Source organism: Carassius auratus, unplaced genomic scaffold (assembly GCF_003368295.1).
Source record: "Carassius auratus strain Wakin unplaced genomic scaffold, ASM336829v1 scaf_tig00022130, whole genome shotgun sequence".
In the NCBI taxonomy this organism is placed as follows: domain Eukaryota; kingdom Metazoa; phylum Chordata; class Actinopteri; order Cypriniformes; family Cyprinidae; genus Carassius; species Carassius auratus.
In genome coordinates, this window is record NW_020525166.1 from 32,917 (window position 1) to 58,296 (window position 25,380).

The 25,380-nt window shown below is 42.2% G+C and overlaps 1 protein-coding gene and 1 long non-coding RNA gene across 2 annotated transcripts; both read right to left on the bottom strand.

Annotated features, from left to right (window-relative positions):
• Positions 1-477: 477 nt before the first annotated feature.
• On the bottom strand, positions 478-14,197 carry LOC113077297 (uncharacterized). The gene is made up of 3 exons (XR_003281289.1): positions 13,839-14,197; positions 9,652-9,756; positions 478-585 (listed from the first exon to the last, which is right to left on the bottom strand). It is a non-coding gene; the product is annotated as an uncharacterized LOC113077297 (long non-coding RNA).
• Positions 14,198-15,767: 1,570 nt separating this feature from the next.
• On the bottom strand, positions 15,768-20,915 carry LOC113077296 (ribonuclease inhibitor-like). The gene is made up of 10 exons (XM_026249717.1): positions 20,902-20,915; positions 19,544-19,717; positions 19,048-19,221; positions 18,793-18,966; positions 18,332-18,499; positions 17,784-17,957; positions 17,233-17,406; positions 16,948-17,109; positions 16,738-16,868; positions 15,768-16,321 (listed from the first exon to the last, which is right to left on the bottom strand). Exons 2-10 carry the CDS (start codon positions 19,573-19,575, stop codon positions 16,293-16,295), a joined length of 1,218 nt encoding a protein of 405 aa, XP_026105502.1. The 5' UTR covers positions 19,576-19,717; positions 20,902-20,915; the 3' UTR covers positions 15,768-16,292.
• Positions 20,916-25,380: the final 4,465 nt, after the last annotated feature.

The following is a 25,380-nucleotide window of genomic DNA, read 5'->3' on the forward strand; positions in this document are numbered from 1 at the left end:
CCATCCTATATAAATATGTTTTGTGTTTACAGTTTAGTCAAGTCAAGTCACTTTTTATAGCACTTTATACAATACAGATTGTGTCAAAGCAGCTTTTCAGTGTTAAACAGGAAAATAGTGTGTGAATAATGCAAACAAAATTTAAATCTATTGTAAAGCAGCTCTGAAAAGAGGACAATAATAAACAGTCAATTTATTCAGTCAAAATAAGTTCATCTTTGATTTTATTTTTTTATTTTTAGTGATAAAAATATTTTTTTTATATTAGCATATTTTTGTGTTTTGGATTGGTACCAAAATTGGTACTGAGAACCGTGGATTTTCACCTCTTATTGGTACAGAATACTGACATTTTGGTACCGTGACAACACTAGATGGATTTATATATTTCGGTTTAGTTGCAATTGTATTACTGGAAAGAATCTCCAGGTTGAGTTCATTAAAGAGTGAAGTAGCTTATCAGACACATGAAATTACCTTTTTGCAGGGGATGTTGTTTCCATACTTAAGTCTGGTACACCACCTATTGAATGATTACTCTCCACAGACACAGAGCTGGATGTTTCTGAGACTGATCTTTTCCTACTGAAACAAATAGCAAAGGAAAAAAATAACACTTCAGAAAAGTCCCTCCATCTTATATAAATATGTTTTGTGTTTACAGTTTAGTCAAGTCAAGTCACTTTTTTATAACACTTTATACAATACAGATTGTGTCAAAACAGCTTTTCAGTGTTAAACAGGAAAATAGTTTGTAAATAATGCAAACAAAATTAAATTCTATTGTAAATTAGCTCTAAAAAGAGGAAAATTATAAAGTCAATTTTTTGATTTATTGACGTCATCGTCCAGTTCTGTTCAGTTCTCTTAAAATAATGTCTATGAAATCAAGTAATCAAGAGTATTGTCAAAAATTAAGTGGAGGAAAGTTTAACTCATACTGAGTTTTTACACTGTTAAAGAGTTGGATTCCCATGCTAAACATGGACAAAGTTTCAAAAATTAAGTTGTACGTTTGAAGGAGTATTTCTGTTCCAAAAATACTCCTTCCGGTTTGTCACAAGAGTCGGAAAGTTTTTTTCGAGTATGAGTCTGTGTGACGTTAGATGGAGCGGGAATTTCCTTATATGGGTCCTGAGGGCACGTCTGCCGGAAGAGCGCGCGCTCACGTATAGCAGAGCACTGAGAGCACAGGCATTCACTGATCAGAGCGAGAGCGTCGCGAAATGTCACAAAAGAAGTGTGTTTTTGGTTGCCAGGGCAAGACAACCCTGCACAGATTACCAAAAAAAAAAAAACTGCATTAAGGGACCAGGGGATGGAGTTTATTTTTACAGAGCATCAACGGAGTTGTGCAAGTGTTTTTGTTTGTTCCCTGCATTTCGAAGATGCTTGTTTAACAAAAAAGGCCCAGTTTGACGCCGGATTTGCACATCGTTTATTATAAGGATAATGCAGTCCCAACGAAAAAGCGTCACGATCGTGTGTTGGAAGCGCATGCGGTGAGTAAAACTGCTTCAAATATCTCTGTGTTGTTAACTTAGCTATCGGCGGGAAAGCACATCAAGTAAACAACATGCAATGTTGTCATCAAACTGCACTTTCCACATGTACAGCTTAAAAAAAAAAGAAAAAAAAAAGACGACATAAAGTGGAACTTAGTCATTTTCCAAAACCGCTCAGTACATACCACATAGAGACGTCGTTGCTGATGCTGCTCTTGTTAAATTTCAGCCTCTGGATCTGATTCTGGATCATAAATATACGCTGAATCTGACTGTTAGCCATGGTTTGTTTTGGATGTTTTTTTCCTCACAGTAATGTCACAGCTTCCAAACGCTCTCAACGCAAAAGCTTACTGGCGCTTGTGATTCTTTAGCTCCGCCCACACGTCACGCCTCCAGCCGGTCGTGTTTTTCCGGGAAAAATCGGTACAGACTATCTTTCTCTTATGAATATAATAAAACTAAAGACTTTTTGGAGTTATGAAGGATGCAGTACTACTCTATAGGTACTCAAGATTAACAGGATATTGAGTGAAAACGAGCATTTCACCCCCCTTTAATCAAAACAAAAACCATTCAAACTATAATGAGACAGTGTTTTGGACACATTTTTCTTGATGTTTGATCTACTACAAAGCCAAAGAAATTTTAAAATCAGGTCAGATTTTGAAATTACCCCTCCCCCTACATCGGAATTTCGTGTGGTCCATTCGCACGGGATAAGCAAAGCCTGTGATTTTACTCGAATTTACTGAATTATCTCCCGGATACCCGGATGTCAAGGGTTTGTGAGTCTCGTTCTATGGTCCGGTTAGGATGGATAAAAAAATAAAAATAAAAAAACTAATATGGTCGTGTGCGCCTGGTCATTTACATTTCACCAGGTTAAAATAATAACTCAAGCTTTATGCTTGGTTTATTTGTAACACATTAACCTCGAAACCTTTTCAGCCTTCTCATTCTGCAAATTTTATGGTGTAATGATATGACAGCACCCAAAATACTACCAAATACTCCAACGCAGCTCCATTCTTCACAAAGATGGCTAAAAAGGAGCACAGGAAACAAAAACCATGAAAAATAATATACGACCCGCCAAATGCTGGCCCAATCACAGAAATGCCGATTCGCACGGTACTAATATTATCACAGGTCCTCTGTGTTCAGTGAATTATGGTAGGTCATTAGTGGGAGAATTTTGATTTACAGATTCGCACAAGATTAAGATCAAAGACATCCTCCGCAATTATTATAAAGGACTGGAGGTCACCAAGTAATACTAATCCCGTGCAAAAAGGGCTATAGACACTAAGATAAAACTAACATGCTGCTTCCTCACCCTGTAAGATTTTTCCACTTAATTAACTATAAAACACAACTCAGGTTAAGGTCAAGGTCAAATTTATTTATATAGCACATTAAAACAACAAGAATGTAAGTACACACAAATAAAACGGCTGGAAGGGATTCAGTCCAATCATGACAAGATGTCACAGTGTCTGGGTTGTTGTTCCCCGGGGTTCCACTAGATGTCCTCCTTCTCACGGTGTCTGTCCCAGATCACTTCCTGTTCCCTTATATGGTCACCTTCCTCCTTGTTACGTGATTGATTGTTCACCCCACCTGTCTCCTGTTTCCCAATTATCCTTCTGTGTATAAATACCCAGTCTGTCTTAGTCTATGTTACGGAGTCCTTGTTTGATGTCATTGCGTTTCAGGTCCATCAGTCTTGCTTTGCCTTACCCTATGTGTCTCATTCTCTCGTTCCACCAGACTTCCTCTACCTTCCCGTTCTTCCGAGTTCCCCGTTTCATCCGGTTCCCTTTTTGTTTGATTTGTCTCTCATGACTGTTTATTTTGTATTTATCCCTCTGTTTAAATAAAACCCTTACCTGCATTTGGATCTACCCTCTCTTTGTGTTTTCCCAATACCAATCGTGACAGAAGGACTCCGTCATGCCTAGATCCAGCGGTGTGGGATTTCGAATCGGTTCCCCGGCCACCATGGAGGAACGGAGGGGAAGATTCCGGAACTTAATCACCCTTCATCAAGAGGGAAGTGAGGTGGGTGGCCTGGCGCAATTGTTTTGGACTATGGCAGTCGGGCTAGGTTACAATGATGCAGCACTAAAGGATTTATTTAATAATTGCCTGGATGATCCTTTACCTCTATGGGAGATGAAGGGGTTAGAGATACTGGACTTTTGGGGGTTTACCAATTACCTGCACCATCGTGCCCAGTGGGATGCAACAACCACACCAGAGTGTCCAGACAAGGCTGCCAGCTCAGCCCCACAGCACAAGATGGCCGCCACCCCAACCCCACAGCACAGGATGGTCGCCAACCCAGCCCCACAACCCAAGATGGCCACCAGCCCAGCCCCACAGCCCAAGATGGCCACCAACCTAGCGTCACAGCCCAAGATGGCCGCCAGCCCAGCACCACAGCACAAGATGGCCGACTCAACGCCACCGACTCCCCATCGTAGAGGGCGGAGGAGGAGACAGGCAGCTACTGTTCCTCAGGACCCGGAGAACGTTCCCGATGCAGTTCCCGAGGCGGTGCCCGATGCAGTTCCCGAGGCGGTGCCCGATGCAGTTCCCGAGGCGGTGCCCGATGCTGTCTCCGAGGCGGTGCCCGATGCTGTTCCCGAGGCGGTGCCCGATGCTGTTCCCGAGGCGGAGCCCGATGCAGTTCCCGAGGCGGAGCCCGATGCAGTTCCCGAGGCGGAGCCCGATGCAGTTCCCGAGGCGGAGCCCGAGGCGGTGCCCGATGCAGTTCCCGAGGCGGTGCCCGATGCAGTTCCCGAGGCGGTGCCCGAGGCGGTTCCCGATGCGGTTCCCGAGGCGGTGCCCGATGCGGTTCCCGAGGCGGTGCCCGATGCGGTTCCCGATGCGGTGCCCGAGGCGGTGCCCGATGCTGTTCCCGAGGCGGTGCCCGATGCAGTTCCCGAGGCGGTGCCCGATGCAGTTCCCGAGGCGGTGCCCGAGGCAGTTCCCGAGGCGGAGCCCGAGGCTGTTTCCGAGGCGGTGCCCGATGCAGTTCCCGAGGCGGAGCCCGATGCAGTTCCCGAGGCGGTGCCCGGTGCAGTTCCCGAGGCGGTGCCCGGTGCAGTTCCCGAGGCGGTGCCCGGTGCAGTTCCCGAGGCGGTGCCCGGTGCAGTTCCCGAGGCGGTGCCCGATGCTGTTCCCGAGGCGGTGCCCGATGCTGTTCCCGAGGCGGTGCCCGATGCAGTTCCCGAGGCGGTGCCCGATGCAGTTCCCGAGGCGGTGCCCGATGCAGTTCCCGAGGCGGAGCCCGATGCAGTTCCCGAGGCGGTGCCCGATGCAGTTCCCGAGGCGGTGCCCGATGCAGTTCCCGAGGCGGTGCCCGATGCAGTTCCCGAGGCGGTGCCCGATGCGGTTCCCGAGGCGGTGCCCGGTGCGGTTCCCGAGGCGGTGCCCGGTGCGGTTCCCGAGGCGGTGCCCGGTGCGGTTCCCGAGACGGTGCCCGAGGCGGTGCCCGAGGCGGTTCCCGAGGCGGTGCCCGAGGCGGTGCCCGAGGCTGTGCCCGAGGCGGTGCCCGATGCAGTTCCCGAGGCGGTGCCCGATGCAGTTCCCGAGGCGGTGCCCGATGCAGTTCCCGAGGCGGAGCCCGAGGCAGTTCCCGAGGCGGAGCCCGAGGCAGTTCCCGAGGCGGAGCCCGAGGCAGTTCCCGAGGCGGAGCCCGAGGCAGTTCCCGAGGCGGAGCCCGATGCTGTTTCCGAGGCGGTGCCCGATGCGGTTCCCGAGGCGGAGCCCGATGCGGTTCCCGAGGCGGTGCCCGATGCGGTTCCCGATGCGGTGCCCGAGGCGGTGCCCGATGCTGTGCCCGAGGCGGTGCCCGATGCAGTTCCCGAGGCGGTGCCCGATGCAGTGCCCGATGCAGTTCCCGAGGCGGAGCCCGAGGCAGTTCCCGAGGCGGTGCCCGATGCAGTTCCCGAGGCGGTGCCCGATGCTGTTTCCGAGGCGGTGCCCGATGCAGTTCCCGAGGCGGTGCCCGATGCAGTTCCCGAGGCGGAGCCCGATGCAGTTCCCGAGGCGGTGCCCGATGCAGTTCCCGAGGCGGTGCCCGGTGCAGTTCCCGAGGCGGTGCCGGTGCAGTTCCGGCGGTGCCCGGTGCAGTTCCCGAGGCGGTGCCCGGTGCAGTTCCCGAGGCGGTGCCCGATGCGGTTCCCGAGGCGGAGCCCGATGCGGTTCCCGAGGCGGTGCCCGATGCGGTTCCCGATGCGGTGCCCGAGGCGGTGCCCGATGCTGTGCCCGAGGCGGTGCCCGATGCAGTTCCCGAGGCGGTGCCCGATGCAGTGCCCGATGCAGTTCCCGAGGCGGAGCCCGAGGCAGTTCCCGAGGCGGAGCCCGAGGCAGTTCCCGAGGCGGAGCCCGAGGCAGTGCCCGAGGCGGTGCCCGATGCAGTTCCCGAGGCGGTGCCCGATGCTGTTTCCGAGGCGGTGCCCGATGCAGTTCCCGAGGCGGTGCCCGATGCAGTTCCCGAGGCGGAGCCCGATGCAGTTCCCGAGGCGGTGCCCGATGCAGTTCCCGAGGCGGTGCCCGGTGCAGTTCCCGAGGCGGTGCCCGGTGCAGTTCCGAGGCGGTGCCCGGTGCAGTTCCCGAGGCGGTGCCCGGTGCAGTTCCCGAGGCGGTGCCCGATGCAGTTCCCGAGGCGGTGCCCGATGCAGTTCCCGAGGCGGAGCCCGAGGCAGTTCCCGAGGCGGTGCCCGAGGCAGTTCCCGAGGCGGTGCCCGAGGCAGTTCCCGAGGCGGTGCCCGGTGCAGTTCCCGAGGCGGTGCCCGGTGCAGTTCCCGAGGCGGTGCCCGATGCAGTTCCCGAGGCGGTGCCCGATGCAGTTCCCGAGGCGGTGCCGATGCTGTTCCCGAGGCCGAGGCGGTGCCCGATGCTGTTCCCGAGGCGGTGCCCGATGCTGTTCCCGAGGCTGTTCCCGAGGCGGAGCCCGACGCTGTTCCCGAGGCGGAGCCCGACGCAGTTCCCGAGGCGGAGCCCGACGCAGTTCCCGAGGCGGAGCCCGACGCAGTTCCCGAGGCGGAGCCCGACGCAGTTCCCGAGGCGGAGCCCGACGCTGTTCCCGAGGCGGAGCCCGACGCAGTTCCCGAGGCGGAGCCCGACGCAGTTCCCGAGGCGGAGCCCGACGCAGTTCCCGAGGCGGAGCCCGACGCAGTTCCCGAGGCGGAGCCCGACGCAGTTCCCGAGGCGGTGCCCGACGCTGTTCCCGAGGCGGGGCCCGATGCTGTTCCCGAGGCGGGGCCCGATGCAGTTCCCGAGGCGGGGCCCGATGCAGTTCCCGAGGCGGGGCCCGATGCAGTTCCCGAGGCGGGGCCCGATGCAGTTCCCGAGGCGGGGCCCGATGCAGTTCCCGAGGCGGGGCCCGATGCAGTTCCCGAGGCGGTGCCCGATGCAGTTCCCGAGGCGGTGCCCGATGCAGTTCCCGAGGCGGTTCCCGAGGCGGTTCCCGAGGCGGTGCCCTATGCTGTTCCCGAGGCGGTGCCCGATGTTGTTCCCGAGGCTGTTCCCGAGGCGGTGTCCGTTACAGTTCCCGAGGCGGTGACCACAAGGCCGTGGTGGTCGTCCGCTCCACCCTGGGGGACTCTGGTGATGACCATGAGGACGTGGTGGTCTTCTGCTCCGACCTGGTGGACTCCGGCCTCGACCACAGAGACGTGGTGGTCTTCCGCTCCGCCCTGGAGGGCTTTGACTTTGACCACAAGGCCATGGTGGCCTTCCGCTCCACCCTGGAGGGCTCTGGCCTTGACCACACGGCTGTGGTGGTCATCTGCTCCGTCCTAGTGGACGCCTCAACATGTCCTTCATGGACTTATGTTTTGTGTTTTTTTTTGAGTTCTGTTTCTGTCTGTTCCTTTTAGTTTAGTCTGGCCCTCCGTCCCTCCCCCTGTACCTCCTCCGGTCCTCCTCCCTCCTGGTCTCCCGGTTTTATGTATCATTTCTGGTGTTTGTTCCCCTTGTGTTCCTTTTCTGGCCCTCCGTCCCTCCCCCTGAGCCTCCACCTGTCCGCCTCCCTCCTGGTCTCTGTGTCATGTTTTGTCTTTAAGCGTCTGGTAGCCGCTCCGTAGAGGGGGGGTACTGTCACAGTGTCTGGGTTGTTGTTCCCCGGGGTTCCACTAGATGTCCTCCTTCTCACGGTGTCTGTCCCAGATCACTTCCTGTTCCCTTATATGGTCACCTTCCTCCTTGTTACGTGATTGATTGTTCACCCCACCTGTCTCCTGTTTCCCAATTATCCTTCTGTGTATAAATACCCAGTCTGTCTTAGTCTATGTTACGGAGTCCTTGTTTGATGTCATTGCGTTTCAGGTCCATCAGTCTTGCTTTGCCTTACCCTATGTGTCTCATTCTCTCGTTCCACCAGACTTCCTCTACCTTCCCGTTCTTCCGAGTTCCCCGTTTCATCCGGTTCCCTTTTTGTTTGATTTGTCTCTCATGACTGTTTATTTTGTATTTATCCCTCTGTTTAAATAAAACCCTTACCTGCATTTGGATCTACCCTCTCTTTGTGTTTTCCCAATACCAATCGTGACACAAGAACATTTAAACAAAATTGTAATATATATTAAAAAGAAAAGATCAAAACCTACTATATCCCAAAGAAACTACAACTCCTAGCAATTAAGAGAAACATACGGTAAACTCAAATTAAGAATAAGCCTGAGAAATGAGGTAGGTTTTTGATATTTTAAAATGGCTTGAAAAGGTTTAGCTGGAAAAAGGTGGCCCTGACCACTGAATTTATTTGTTTGTCGAAACTTCAGGTCGGCATCAAAAATGACCCCCAGATTGTTCACACAGGAGTAATTATTTGACTGAAAATGCCCCAAGAGACCACTGGATTTGTTAATTTTTGGTTCGCAGTCAAATAGGATAATCTCTGTCATTTTCGTTCAACTGAAGGAAATTCCCCCAATGCAGTGATAATAAATCGAAAGAACAGCATTGTTTGTAACATTTATTGTATAAATCATTTTTATTTATCATCACGGTATGCTAAATAAAAATGTTAATTTCTATATATACCAAGCTTTTGAATGGCATAGTGCAGTAGTTTTCAACCGGTGGTACTGCAGGTGGGCCGCCAATTAATATTAAAAGAAATAATATTGTTAATATATGTAAAAAAGTCATAAAATAACATCATTTCATATATATAATTAAATAACAAAAAAAAAATATTAAACTGTTACTATGCTTCCACTATTCGAGCTTTCTGATTGGTTTAAGAATAAACCACCAATTTATCTCAGATATTTTTGCTGCATATGCTACAGAACAACAAATTCAAACATGCATAAATGGCTGTTGTGTTTCCTCCTGACTGCTTGCTCCGGTGACTATCTATCCGCTGCTGAGCTCTGCCTGGTCTGGTTTTCCCAAATTATTTTCTGTTCATTTCCAGTCCATTCTAGTGCTGTGCGATTAATAGAAATCATCATAAAATCACTATTTGAGCGTGCATGTTTCTAAATCGCCTCATAGCATGATTTTCCGTGGCCCTGACCTCCCATAGTATGCTATCCGATCCAATCAGAATGCAACGCACCTAGCGCGAGAACAGAACAGACTGGGCATATGCCTAACTCCAGGTTTACACACTGTCTGTGATGCGCCTTTTTTCCAAGCGCATGTTAACAGATCACAGCGTTCAAACTGCACGCGGTAAAAGGCTAGAAATAAAAACGTGCGAAAATAATTAATATCTAACACATGAGCATAGAGAGAGTTGTGAGCACACAGAACACAGTTTAAGTGATAGGAGACACATTTTAAGTGCGCACACTCTCTCCGCGCAGAGCACCGTGTATCTGAGCAAGCACGTCTGGTTTTGTGACAGCGCAAAGGAAATCTGCGTGCGAACAGAGAGATTCGCGCTCATGCATTGTTTTAATGTGCTTTCGCGTTATATTTATGCTGTATACACACTGCAAACACCTGAGGCACCGCTACAATTTATGAGCTCTATGAACAATGCATGGCAAAAAAGAAAAAAAAAAGTCCCTGGACAAGGGATTTATTTTTTTCTTTTTGCCATAAGTCTATACATTTTGTTACATCTTTACTATATTGATAGTAAGAGTGAAGCAGCTTATCAGACACATGAAATTACCTTTTTGCAGGGGATGTTGTTTCCATACTTAAGTCTGGTACACCACCTATTGAATGGTCACTCTTCACAGACACAGAGCTGGATGCTTCCGAGTCTGATCTTTTCCTAGTGAAACAAATAGCAGAGGATAAAAATAAAACTGTCATTATACAATACAGATTGTGTCAAAGCAGCATTTCAGTGTTAAACAGGGAAATAGTGTATCAATAATGCGAACAAAATTTAAATCTATTGTAAAGCAGCTCTAAAGAGAAGACAATAATAAACAGTAAATTTTTCAGTCAAAATCAGTTCATCTTTGATTTATTGTCCAGTTCTGTTCAGTTCTCTTCCAATAATGTCTATGCAATCAAGTCAATAGTATTGTCAAAAATTAAGTGGAGGAAAGTTTAATCAAAACAAATCCATTCAAACTATAACGAGACAGTGTTTTGGATACTTTTTTTTCTTGATGTTTGATCTACTACAAAAACCAAAGACATTTTATAAATAAGGTCACTCTACAGAGATTCAATTCAATGGGAGCAAGTTGCTTGTTTTTAAAATTTTCAATGTTTAGGTAATTAACCACACTGAGTGATACCTAGCCTTAACACCTGGTTAGGTGTCATCGTAATAAGAGAGTAAAACCATATCATAAACACTAAGACGGGCGGTTATAAATAACTGGCCAAAGACCATTCTTTGGGGTGAAAATACTAATGTGCCTAAGACTTTTGCAAATTAGTGTATGTCGTAGGAAATTTGGTCTGTGCTGTTGGTTGTACACCAGGCAGAGAAGACATACCAAAATTGACCATATTTACTTTGTTTGCCTAAACTGATCGTTTTGTGGTGAACAATTAATCCATGCAAGTCAATCCACACAAAAAAATAGTTTGGCTTTGTAATCTTGATGACGAGAGATGACGAGGAGGTGCATTTTTGGTTGTGGCACTCACAAAACACTTTTCCCATTCCCTAAAATTCTCTCGTTACTGTCCAGATGGGTCGAATTTTTACATTTCGAGGAAGGAGGCATAACAGATAGGTCACGGATGTGCTCGAATGCTTAAATTCAAGCACAAAATTTATTGTTTGCGTTAAGATCTGCTTCCATTTCTGAATGAAACACCTACTTTTCTATATCCAATCAGGTGCTAGTTGGAAAATAAAGCCACACCCACTATTTTTCCTCATTCAGTATTCCGTTTCTCTCTGAAATACATCCCAACACTGGAGAAAAGTCATTTGCAACTTCCGGTTCACGTAGACTTTAAGGGTGTATAGTAGATGGTCATTCAGCCTGAGAGATTGTGTTTAGTATGCTCTCTGTGAGGTCAGCAGGCTCCCATCGAGAGGCCAAAGGTCCAGAGCCTACAGCTCGGGCTGAGGGTGCCATATCGTTCTGTTCACCTGAGAGAGGAGGTCCCGTCTCAGGGGAATGGACCACGGAGCTGCTGAGAGCAGCCAACACAGCTCTTCGAACCAGTGTTGGATCCTAAAGAGTGGGGCCACTAACAGAACCTTGTATTTCTGTTCCTTGATTCACCTGATAACATGTGGAATCAGGGAGATTGGGGGGAAAGCATAAAGGAGGAGGTTGGGTTAGTCGTTGGCCAACACATTCCTTTCCTTCGAGAAGTAAACTGGGCAATGAGAGTTGCCTTCCGAGGTAAAGAGGTTTACTTCTGCCTTGCCAAAGATGTCCCAGATTCCTCCACAAAACCCAGCCTGACACTCTGTGGATGGCCTGCCAGGCATCGGCCTGTGTGGCAAGGGATTGCATCGGTTCGAGCAACAGGTCTCCTTGTGGGGACCAGGAGGCTGAAGAAGAAATTAGAGAATTTTTTTCTCACTGTAACAGCCATGGGTTGTGTGGGCACTATTTGAATGGGCCCAGATTTCATAATGGTATATACCACAAACACATTGTCGTCAGTACCCGGGAGTTAAAAGGTGCTTGGAGGCACAACAGAGGCTGCTTGGGGGATGTCCCACGACAGCAAGACTTTGCCCCCTCCTCTTCCTGTTCTGCAGATCAGGATGACACCTGAGGCGCAGGATCCAGCACTAACTTGGGCCGGGGACCCTGTTGTTTAAGGAATGGATAGGGTCTGGCCGAGTGGGAGTGGGTACTCATAAAGTACCTTAAAATAACTTTTTCCAACTTTTTTTTGTATTTTTTATTTTTTTACAGCACTTCAAGTTAAGCCATTTTTAGAAAACAAAGAGAGTCAAATATTTATATATCATAATGCATGCTGTGGTAGAGGGTGGACCTTACTGTGCTATGCAAAAAATAAATAGGTCTGAGTTACCAATACACATTAAGTCAGTACTCTGATGCTGAAATCAATAACTAACAATACTTTAATTTCTATATTTGAGACTTATCTTTGCCCAACTTTTTCTTATCTTGTTGTATCATTGTGGTTAAAAATTTTACTGAATTTTCATTACTTCGATCAGAAAATGTCAAACATTAAATTATTTGTGGTGGTCCTCTGCTCCGCCCTGGTGGGCTTCTGTCTCGTCTGCACGGCTGTGGTGGTCCTCTGCTCTGCCCTGGTGGGCTTCGGTCCCATCTGCTCGGCTGTGGTGGGCTCTAGTTCCACCTGCTCCACCCTGGACTCCTGCTCTGTCAGCACTGCCCTGGGCCCCTGAACTTTCTGATCTGTCCTGGCCCCCTAAACTGTCTGATCCACCCTGGCTACCTGCTAAGCCATTACTTCATGTCCCTGTTCCCCTCTATGGACCGGGCCCTCCATCCCTCACCCTTATCCTCCACCATTCCACCTCCCTCCTGATCTCTTTGTTTTGTTTTTGTTGTTTTTTTTTTCACTACCTTCCCCTGTTCCCCTCCATGGACCTGGCCCTCAGTCCCTCCCCCTGAAACCTCCACCATTCCAAATCCCTCCAGGTCTCCTTGTTTTGTTTTGTTGTTTTTTTTCACTTCCTGTCCCTGTTCCCCTCCATAGACCTGTCCCCCCGTCCCCCATCCCTCCCCCTGATCCTCCACCATTCCACCTCCCTCCTGGTCTCTTTGGTTTGATTTTTGAGGAGCATCTGGAAGCTGCTCCTTAGGGGGATGGGGATTGGGGGTAATGTCACAGTGTCTGGTCTTTGTATCCCTGGGTGTCCACTAGAGGTCTCACTTCCCCATATCGTCACTCCATATAGGATCCATATCGGATCTTCTTGAACCAGTTACCAGGTTACATCGAGTGATTCGTTCGCTAATCGGATATCACTAAACTGCAGTGTTTTGAACTCACTCACAACAGACACGGAAGAGAAGACAATACCAAATAAAGTCGTAGTTTTTGCTATTTTTGGACCAAAATGTATTTTCGATGCTTCAAAAAATTCTAACTAACCCTCTGCATATGTAACAGTAAATTGGATCCGGACTTCGGTCTTAAAGGGGAAGCTGTCCAATATTCATGATATAAGATTTTGGTCATATTGCCTTCCACTATTTTAAATTATATGTAGATCTCTTGGAACAAACAAACAAATTTAAAATCCTCTCTATTTTTCACTGGCAGCTAATGTTAATTTGATAATGTGTAATACCCCATGTTCTTATTGTATTTAATTAGTAAAGCATTAAAAAAAAGGTATAGGCTACTCCTGGAACTGTCATAGGCCTACAATTTCGAAATTTAAATCAAGCTGAAATCCCTTCATACTCCAAATAACTAAAATGTAAGTATTAAAGGTAACTTGCAGAAGTACAGAGGGACTTGTGTTCAGGGAACTGAATCCAGGTTTTTTTGAAAACTTTTGGTTTTGTTCTCGCTCTGTCAGCCAAATTCTAGATTGTTGCAGATCACATGACAAAATCAAAGTTCTGTTTGTGATCATCCACTGGACTGGAATGTATAAAGTATTATGTATATACAGTATAATTTACTGTCTAAATGTTCATTCCCAACCTAACAATGGTCAACATGGCATTTATTATTGTCCCTGTTTCTGGATCATTTTTAAAAGATACACATATTGTAAATGTTTCCTACTGTTCAATCCATTGTTTCATATTTACATAAAATCCTTTTATGAAATATTTCAGAAAAATAGCATTTCAATAATTTTTAATAGCCTATTTAACAGGTCCCTTCCCCACAAAGAAAAAGATACACACTTCAAATCCCTATAATAAATTCCTAAATCTACAGTTTTATTTCGAAAATGCAACTTACCCTGTCATTTCTGTAATTTCTTTCCTTAAGATACTGAACATACTGTATGTTGTTCTTGTGGTATACTTTGTCAGTGATGGGCAGTAGCTACAAGTATAGCCGAGTGACGCTATAGTTTAAAAACATTTCTCAGTAGCGTAGTGGTAGCGTAAAAACAGCTTTACAGTAGCTAAGCTCTTTTTTGATCAACAAAAGACAAGTAGTCTCTAACGATACATTGTCGAAAGCAGTTCTGAAACTCACGCTCAAATCGGAAATATAACTGCTAATGATCACTGATCCTGGACCGGTAAAAGTGACGCCACCGCCAATAAACCTCGTAACATCATTGGCTCCTCAAACTGTCAGTCAAACCTCATTATTCTTCCCGAGTTCCCGCCTCTCTAGCAAATGAAGTGCGGCGCACAGTTTGGAGCGTCTCGTAAATAAAAGAACTGTTGATTGAATAAGTACAGCGTTTTCTTTTATCAAGAAACACTATATTTATAAGGGCTAATGTTTTTTTGTATTTGAAGAGGGGAGAAGTGTTTGTTGTCAAGTCACAGTAATAGCTTGTGAGAAGCGCTCAATCTTAATATACTTTGGGCCAAATAACAGAAAAAAACAACAACAACTGAGCGACAAGCGACAGTAACTAACATGAGCACGAACAATACATGTATTACAGCATTTATTTATCTTTTTAATGTTAGTCGTTCATTTGTAGTTCACGTTAGAACACAGTGCATTAACTGTTAACAAACGGCTTGATTTTAATAAAGCATTAGTAAATGTTGAAATTAACATTAATGAATGCTGCAGAAGTATTGTTCATTCTTAGTTCATGTTAACTACACTAGTTAACTAATGTTAACTAATGAATCTTATTGTGAAGTGTTACCATTTACATTTAGCAGACGTTTTTATCCAAAGACTTACAAAGGAGCACAATCGAACCAATTAAAATCAACAAAAGAGCAATGATATACAAGTGTTTTAACAAGTCTCAGTTAGCATAAAGGGATACTCCACCCCAAAATTACAATTTTGTCATTAATCACTTACCCCCATGTTGTTCCAAACCCGTAAAAGCTTTGTTCATCTTTGAAATACAATTTAAGATGTTTTGAATGAAAACCGGGAGGCTTGAGACTGTCCCATAGAGTGCCAAGTAAAATACACTGTCAAGGTCCAGAAAAGTATGAAAATCATCATCAGAATAATCCATCTGCATCAGTGGTTCAACCATAAAGTTATGAAGTGATGAAAATACTTTTTGTACATGTATAAAACAAAAATAATGATATATATTTCACATTTCAGAAAAGTATCTGCCTTTTTAAAATAAATGCCAATGCAACCAGCAAGACTTCATCCTCAACTTTATGTTTGGACTTCTTCCATTTACATTCTGCTTGTCTACTTTTTCATCTGAGATAAAGTGTATGGTCATTTATCCAGGGCATTGATTTGGCTTTAGATGATTTAGGTTTCAATGGGGAAAGAAACGTCACTCTTATTGTAATATTATCTGTCCTGAACATTTGTTCCATATTGACAATGGGTATCCTAATATGCTGTGAAACAGTTATGGCAGTGTACTAAATTTACATGGATATTGCAAATAAACTATTATGATTCACATTGATGATAAAAAAAAAACACATATGCTTTTAGACTGAATTCTTTAGATTTTTAAAGCAATGCTGCTTGTAAACCCTGTTTGTGAAAACACTCTGAATAAGACATATTCCCTGAAACATTTTTATAACAGTTTAACTGTATTATATATATATATATATATATATATATATATATATATATATATATATATATATATATATAAAATATACATTACTATGCAGGGATTAAACCGTGCTAAAACATTGAGAAAAAAAAAGAAAGAAAAAAAAAAAAATCCACCAACGCATATGTAGTTTTAAATAAAATACACTATTACATTTTCATGTTTTTCTTGTATCATTTCTTTTTAATTTGTCAGTAGTCAGTAAAATGCAAGGTCTGACATAGAAATATGGTTACATAAAGGATCAGCATGAAACACAAAATTCATAATCCTAAAGAATTATTCTCAAAATAATTCAAGAATTAGGCATTGTGAGAGAAGTTTGTGACAAATTTCTTGACTTTGTATTAGACACAGCTTTGTGTTGTTCTAAAATGTGTAGGTTAAAATAAAGAAAGATCTCACCTTAAAATAAAATGTTTAATTATACCTATACGAATAAAAAGGATAACACTGAAGAAGACAAGAAAGAAATTAAGAAAGGATTGAGCCAGATGGTGTCCTGTGTTCTTTCCTTGTTATCTCTTCTACAGATTAATGATTTCAGAGACTGTTATTGATTTATTCCAGGATGAAGATTCTTGAGGTCAGATTATTAGGAAATTCAGCCTTACTTTGTCTTTTCTGAGGGCAAAAGAAATCAGTTTGTCCACGCACTAAATGATTGATTAAAGCTGTTCTTCCTCCTCTGCTCCACCTATAAATAAATGATCATTTGTGTGAATACTTACTGTAAACAACATTACTCATGCAGCATCACATATGTGATACTTGTATGTTTCCATTAAAGCAAAATATTTTCATTTGTATAGTATACTTTTAAATATTAACATATAAGAGCTAGTATAATGTCTTTACATTTGAAGCAGCTGTAGGTTTTTTTTTAGAGTGTTTGAATTCATGAATTGTTTGGCAACATCTCACCAAAAATCCTCATTCTGCCATTACTATTCTCAAAGATTTAAAACTCATACAAACACAGATTTTCATTTTTGTGCTCATATACTAAGTTGTGAACATTTCAGATTCTGGTTACAGACGTCACATCATCACATATAATTATCTTTCCTCATGTACACAGTACTATAGTAAAGCTCTTCCGAGGATCCTCACCTGATGCTGACTGATCATGTACTGCTGATTTCACAGGTCCCCGTGCTTTAGATAACGATGTAATCCATCCACCAAAACTACTTATGAGATTCACACCAGCTCTCCAGCTAAACCAGTGCTCTCTCTCTAGGCTGTAAGGGAGCATCAGAAGAGATTGTGGAATAAATTTCAAATTAGTGTTTGATTGTGGCTTAAAAGATGTTTACACACCTCAGTTTACAGTTGGAGTCTCGTAGCACGTCACTGAGCTGCTTCTTTGAGTTTCCAATGTTATTGTTACTCAGATCAAGCTCTTTTAAAAACGGTAGTGCTTTTGTTTCAGCCAAAGACTGAGCCAAACAAGCAACATCTGTAATGGCACAGTCATTTAGACTAGAAAGAGATAAAACATAAAGACAGAGGAAGAGTGATCATTTTACTTTCACCCAAAGTTCAAAATTCTCTTTTTGAGGCAATTGCTAAACGTTTTTTCTTGTATGTAAATATGTTCCTCACCTCAGTCTCTCCAGTTTACAGTGTGAATCCTTCAGTAAGTAACATAAGTGCTTCACTCCTGTGTTTTTTAGTTCATTCCCACTCAAATCGAGCTCTCTCATGTGTGATGCGTTTGAACACAGACCTAGAATCAGGGTGAGACACTGTTTCTCTGTAATACTGCATCCACACAGACTGACAGAAACAGAAAGAACAATGATTCAGTTCTTAATGTGATCACATTCATTTTGTACAGTAACCACAATTAAGTTTGTCATTTTAGAGATTAGTTTACCCATTACTAAATACACATTTTGCTTATTATTTAGTGAAAAGTACTGTAAAAACCATGCAACTATGTCAAAGAAATCTGTTGTCATTCATGTTAGTCTTTTCTAAATTTTGTCGTTTCACGGCAAAGATTTGTCAGATTTCAGCGGATGAAATTTTATAGCCACAAAGATTCAAATGCTTCAATTTTTAAGCTCTTTTTACTGATACACAAACTGAACTATCAATCCATAATACATTTTAATCACACTATAACTGCTGTAAAGTATAATGTTACTAACGCTAGTATTTCCAGATTGCATTCTGGGTTCATCAGTAGATCCCTGAGGTTTTTCACTCCTGATTCTCCTAGTTGATTTCCGCACAGGTCCAGCTCTCTCAAGTCTGATGGGTTTGATTTCAGAGCTGAAGTCAAAGCAGAACAGCCATCATCTGTCAAATCACAGCCTCTGAACCTACATGAAGAGAAATCAGAGTAATGTTCTGTACAGTTATATTAACTTTCATGGAAACATTAAGTGAATGAGATTTTTTTTTTATTTCACCACATCGCAAAATCATTGTATATACACCTATATTAACAGAATACAGCATTTGCACTGGGAGTATGAACTGTAGTTTTGCATCCCATTCACTAAAAAATATCCACTCATGCTTCACTCAAATTTTGTGCTTGCGAGCTGTATCAAACAACCAAGACAAAGTCAAGATTTTGTTTGAAAGTACATCACACCCGTTTGTTCTTTGAAACCACATCAAGGGCCTTGAAATGTCTGGTTTAGACTGATGATTTCAAGCATTTTCATTCTTATGTGTGCTTGTTACTCACCTCAATCTCTCCAGTTTAAAGTGTGAATCCTTCAGTACGTCACATAAGTGATTTACTCCTGTGTTTTTCATTTTATTCCCACTGAGGTCCAGCTCTCTCAGGTGTGTTGATTTCAGAACTGAACTCAGGGTGAGACACTGTTCCTCTGTAATACTGCATTCACACAGACTGAAGACAGTAAGGGAAAAGACAATGAATCAGATCCATATTAAGCTCATGTGTAAATTTTCAGGACTGAACACCACACACTCACTGATAATGTTTTGGTCTAATGGTTTGAGAGTTGGTTGCGTGTTCGAGTCTAATACAAGTCTTGAGCATCTTCACGGGTTAAAAAAGAGTTTGTGAAATGCAAGTTGCAGTGCTATACATGATGCAATTGGCCATGTTGTCTTAAATTAAATAACTAAAGAGTAATCTTTAATCACACTGTAACTGCTGTACAGTATAATGCTACTAACTCTAGTATTTCCACATTGCATTGTGGGTTCATCAGTAGATCACCGAGGTTTTCAACTCCAGAGTCTCCTAGTTTGTTCCCACTCAGGTTCAGCTCTCTCAGGTGTGACGGGTTTGATTTCAGAGCTGAAGTCAGAGCAGAACAACACTCATGTGTCATATCACAGTACCTTAACCTGCATTGGGAGAAATGAAACAAACACTTCATTGTTTCACTCAGATATATAAACACTTTATGTGTTGTGAATGTTCCTCACCTCAGTCTCTCCAGTTTACAGTGTGCATCCTTCAGTGCGTCACATAAGTGCTTCACTCTTGTGTTTTTTAGTTCATTCCCACTGAGGTCCAGCTCTCTCAGATGTGATGGGTTTAGACGCAGAGCTGAACTCAGAAGGTAACAGTGTTTCTCTTTAATACTGCATCCACACAGCCTGAAGAGAAAGGAGCAATGACTCAGATCTATGATGATAAATAAGTCAAAATGTACATCCCCGTCAGTTGTTATCATAAAATAAACTTTTATGACTTGTTTTTGTAGCAGCAGATGTGTATTTCATAACATTTCTGCAGACCAGAATGTACAACCAGTACACTGTATTAAAGTCTTTAAATTAAATAATTACTTTCTAGTCAAAGATGCTTAATATACAGTGTGAACAATGAGGAAATGCCAATTTTGACCCTGTGTACTTAAGATAAATAACAGTGAACTTTAATCACACTGTAACTGCTGTACAGTATAATGTTACTAACTCTAGCTTTTCCAGATTGCATTGTGGGTTCATCAGTAGATCACAAATGTTTTTCAGTCCACAGTCTCCTAGTTGATTTCCACTCAGGTCCAGCTCTCTCAGTTGTGATGGGTTTGATTTCAGTGCTGAAGTGAGAGCTGAACAACCTTCATCTGTCAAATAACAGAATCTTAACCTACATTTGGAGCAATGAGACAAACAAACTCTTCATTATGGTGATGATATAACATCTTCATAACAAACAGAGAACAAGACTGATCTTTATTTTGCCAGATCACAAAATCACTTAAGTGAAAAAATTTCCACAAATTTAATGTGAACTCCAGCTCTTTATAAGTCATTGAGTACGAAAGCCCTGAGATATATTGAGCCTAAAATTCATTCATCGCTCAGGTGTACAAAGAAGTTCAAAACAGCTGAGCAGCTGAATGTTTAGCTGGGCCAGTGTGTCTTATTATTGGCTCCACTTGGCGCCTAGTTGGGAAATGTCATTCCCCTTACCATAGCGCCTGCCAGCTCATTGTAAATATTGCATCAAAATCATATTAATAAATGAGCATGATTTAAACCCAGATGATTGTAACCACTAAGTTTGACTGCCTTGGGAAAGCCTAGCATGTCTCCAACATAGTGATAATAACACTCTTTGCCTTCTCTAGTGTATCTCAACCAGGTCTTGTCTCATTCGTTGATATTTGTTATATCACAAATCCCGGAAAATATGCGTTATAGTCCAAACGAGTTGTTTGTTGTAGTTTTTGAAAACTACTTTATTTTATTTCTGTTAAATAAAATATCTCCTTCTGAATGAAGGAGACTTTGAGCTTTGTAACGTTGCAGATCTATTTTATGCTCAAACAGAAACATTACAGACTAATCTTCTTTAATGAGTAATGGGTGTGATTTGGAGTAGAGTGCCATAAACCAATCAGAGTGTCATCTCCCATTGCCATGGCGGATAAACTATTTACAAGGCGGAATTGCAAGTGGAAAAGCTGAACCCTTCTCTTGTGAGGGAACGGATCTGCTTGTGCATGTAATTCTGATGCATGCAATGATTATCCATTATGACATGTAGGGATTTTTATATTTACATACACAATGATAATGTTTTACACTTTAAATCTTTTAATTTTTTTTATAAAAATGTAAAAAGTGTACTTCACATTTGTGTGTGTGTAATAAGCAAAGTGTACGCATGTTGTACAACGTTGTACAATGTTTTCATTCCCTGGTTATTAAGGCATTGTGTTTTTAGCACTCAGCTACAAAAAAAAAACATCTTAATGTTTACAGTGCAAATTATTCAATACAACCCTAAAATGTAAAAAGTTCTGATGAAAGATGTTAGATACTCACGTCAGTGTGTTGAGTTTACAGTGTTATCCTGCAGTAGAGCAGCAATCTGATTGACTCGTGTGTCTCCTATTTCACTTTCACTTAGATTCAGCTGTCTCAAAAGTAACAAGTTTTTACCCACAATTCCAGTCACATACTGACAGGCTTCCTCTGCAACAGGACCCAAAAACCTGCAGAAAGAGAAGATAAAGCAAGATTCAGTTCAGTTCTAAAACTCGGTGCAACAAACAATAGCAGCCTATTTTAATGAGCAAATCAAAGGTAAAATGGTTTATCGTAAAGTCCCTTTGATGTAATAGATGGTATTAATGAAATAATATTTCTAGAAATAATTTGCCTGCATATTACGTATTATGTATTACTTCATCTCGTCTCACCTCAGTGTCTTCAGTTGACAGTTTGGATCCTGTAGTAAATCATCAAGCTGCTTCACTCCTGATTGTCCAGGATCATTTCCTGTGAGATCCAGCTCTATCAGGTGTGAAGGGTTGGATCTCAGAGCTGAAGCCAGAGCTTTATAACCTTCTTCAGTGATACCGCAGTTTGAAAGCCTTAACAGAAACAAAAATGTAACATTCAACTTACCAGTTATTCTAGAACATTATTAAAATAAGCTGAGCTTCTATTTACCATATCTGATGTGCTCCATATATGTGACTAAATTGAATTTGTTGATCATATAACATGATAATTTCTCTTCAGAAGACCCACATGAAATGCTCAGTTCATATGGATTACTTTAACAATCTTTTTGAAGCATCAAAATTGTGGTTTCATGGACGTCCAGTGAAGGGAAAGAAGTCTCAGATTTCATTAAAACATCTTAATTTGTGTTTCAGAGATGAAGGAACGTCTAATGGGTTTGATCGACAAAAAAAAAAAAATGTGTACAAATATTTTTGTTGCCCAGCAGTTGTTTGAACTCATAAATAATGTAAGAGACTGCAATGACTCGGTTTGACCAATGTGGCGCTGTAGCGCAAGACTGTAATTCAGGTCTCCTGATGCAATTCAAGAGAAGAAAAATACAGCGCTTCAGTTTAGAGCAGAAAACGGAGCAGATCTGAACCTGAGGGTGCTGAGTAGTGTTTGGATGAATATCCAAATATATACTGTGCATTTTCCTCTCAATAATGAATTAAACAACAAACAACAACAGCAGTTTAAAACACATCTGATTACAGCGATGTGGATGTTTGCATGAGGTACTCCAGTAAAGTCCAGTCACGTTTATTTATATAACTTAGTACTTCATGCAATAGATAGCCTTAAATCAAGCAGCTACGTTTCCACCACAGGAACTTTATCCAGGAACTAGGGACTTTGGCCTGGTACTCTGTGTGTTTACACCGCAGGAACTAAATTAAGCTCCGGGTAAAATAAATGCCCCTCAGAAAGTCCCTGCTGGCGAGGTAGTACTTTTTCAAAGTTCCGGAACTTTCGGGGCGGGACTTGGTCGCTAAACATCCTGATTGGTTGAATTCACGCAGCATTGGTTGAGTTCAACCACCATTTATTCGGATTATTTTTCAAATTATTACTGTTATTGTGTCATGAAATGTAATTTTAAAAGTATTTCGGGTGAGAATGTAGTTGTTTAAAACTCAAATCTGTGGTTTATTGAAAAAGACAACGCCTATTTAGAAATGTTTTTCGCCGATCTCGGAGACGGTGAGCTCCACCCGATCAGCGGGAGCTCAGTCCTCATGTATCTGCCTAGAGCACTCTCACCTCTGTCTCTCTAGTGGTTAAACATAAAATATAATTCATTTTGGGTAAATTTAACTGGTTATCTTTGGTCTATATTCAATTTATCTATATGTTAAAATTAAAATAAAAAGGCAAATTTATATAATATTTTGTTTCATTGTAATGGCTGTATATATATATATACACACATTTCCCTGAACTAAGTACATTTCTGCCGCTGTTATTATGTTTAAATGAAAACGAAAGTAGGCAGTGGTATTTGATATCCTATTTTCGTTATTGTAAATGTGCAATGAGGAAAATAGCAGTAGACAAGGCGAGCTGACTGATGTTATCAAGTACGCTGCTGTTTGCAGATTTACCGGGATTTGCGTCATCGCGGACATCACACTCCAGAGTCGAATGCACAAAGTCTGAACTACCGAGGATGCATGTCCAAAATTGCGTACTATAGTATTAAGAAACGCGCACAGACCTACATCACCAGTCTATTTGCCTAACCTTCCCGGTACTTTACACCGTGGTGGAAACGCAGAAAGCAACAGGTCTGGGGGGAAAAAAGTTCATGGGAAAAAAGTTCCTGATACAAATGTTCCGGGTAATTTCGGCGGTAATGCGGCAAGTGTTGCTTTAAGTTAGAACTACAATTAGATTTTCTGTGATAAAGCAGCTATCCAGTCTGGAGCTAACTGATTACATACGCACATATGTTTTTCATTTTCATTTTTCTGTGAACTGTCCCCTAATACTACACATATTTTTAAACATATTTTTAGAGATAAAATGTAAATTCATAATTTGTCTATTTAATGTACAACACATACATATATATAAATTTAGAAATAATATCTTATATAAATAAAAATGATCTGTTTCCCACAACTTACCTCAATATTCTCCAATTCACACTGTATATTTTTCAGTCCAGTGCAGAGTAGCTTCACTCCTGAATCATGCAGATTATTATTGTTCATGTTGAGTTCTTTCAGGTTGGTATCTGATCCAAGAACTGCAGCCAGTGCTAAACAGCTTTTTTCTGTTAAGTTACATTCATTTAATCTACAAAGGAAATAAATCACATCACAGAATTCAAAGACTGAATACATACATTTAGTAAATAAAAATACTTAATAATACAAATACTAAATAAATTTTTTTCACCTAATAGTTATACATGAACATTACTGGCATTACTCTTAAAAACTAATATTTTCTGTATTCTTCTTTTATTATTCTGTGACCATCTTGTTAGATAAAAACAAGCAACTTTGTCTGAATAAAATATGTGTTAAGCTTTAATAACAACAAGGTATACATTTGAATGTGCTAGTTTTATTGGCATCTTGAAGTACAGAATCTAAGGATTAAGATTTTGTAAAAGTATATGTCCTCTATTGCAGAGTTGAAGAGAACTGCGTTGCTGGAGTGGAAATAACTATGGACCAAAGTGTTGTAATGTGATGCTTCTTCCACTGCTGACTAAAGTGCATGTTTTGCTGAAGAACATAATTTTCTACATAATACATAAAGAAATATATATATATATATATATATATATATATATATATATATATATATATATATATATATATGTGTGTGTGTGTGTTTGTGTGTGTGTTGTGTGTGTGTGTGTGTGTGTGTGTGTGTGTGTTTGTGTGTGTGTGTGACTCTAGACCACAAAACCAGTCTTAAGTCGCTGGGGTATATTTTAAGCAATAGCCAAAGAAAAAAATAGATTTTTCTTTTATGCCAAAATCATTAGGATATTAAGTACAGATCATGTTCCATTAAGATATTTTGTACATTTCTTAATGTAAATACATCAAAACTTAATTTTTAATATGCATAGCTAAGAATTCATTTGGACAACTTAGGGGGTTTAGATTTTTATGCAAACTTAGATTCCAGATTTTCAAAATAGTGTATTGCACATGGAACATGATTAAGAATAACCATTGATTAATGTAGAGAAATGTTTTCCAGATGAGTGCAAAAACAAGACTTTATTAAATGACTTACAGAGCTCTTTTGGATGTTTTGATGATTGCTGATAATCTAATGAGACACTCATATGATTTCTTGAATTTCTGAAGCTCGAATCATCCATCTCCTCATCTGATGTCAACAACACAAAGGCCAAAGCAGACCACTGGGCAGGAAAAGGTCAGCAGATGAGAGACTTCCTTTGTTAAGGTGGATCTGAATCTCTTTCACCAGAGTTTGTTCGTTCAGTTCATTCAGACAGTAGAACAGATTGATGGATCTCTCTAGAGATGGATTATCTTCTAATTTCTGCTTGATGTAATGAACTATTTCCTTTTTGCTCTTGTCATTGTTGCCTTGCTGTGTCAACAGACCTCGTAAGAGTTGTCGATTGGATTGGAGTAACAAACAAGAAGGAAGCGAAGGAAAAGGTCCAGGTGTCCATTGTCACTCTCGAGTGCTTTGTCCACTGCAGTCTTAAGCAAATCAATCATGGTTTCATCTTTATTTTCCTGTTCTGTAGACTCATGAACAACACAATTTTCTTGTTGATGTCTAGAAACAGATGTGCATAAAGGGCTGCAATAAACTCTTGAATGCTTAAGTGAACAAAGCAGTACATGGTACCAAGAATGATACTGTTTCCTTTTAAAGATCTGGTAACACTGCCTGAATACACGGATGCTTTACAGATGCCAATCCACAGGCTTCCAGGTCTGTGTCATAGAAGATCACATTGTTTCTTTCAGCTGATCAAATGCCAGTTTCCCCAGTGAAAGAATGGCG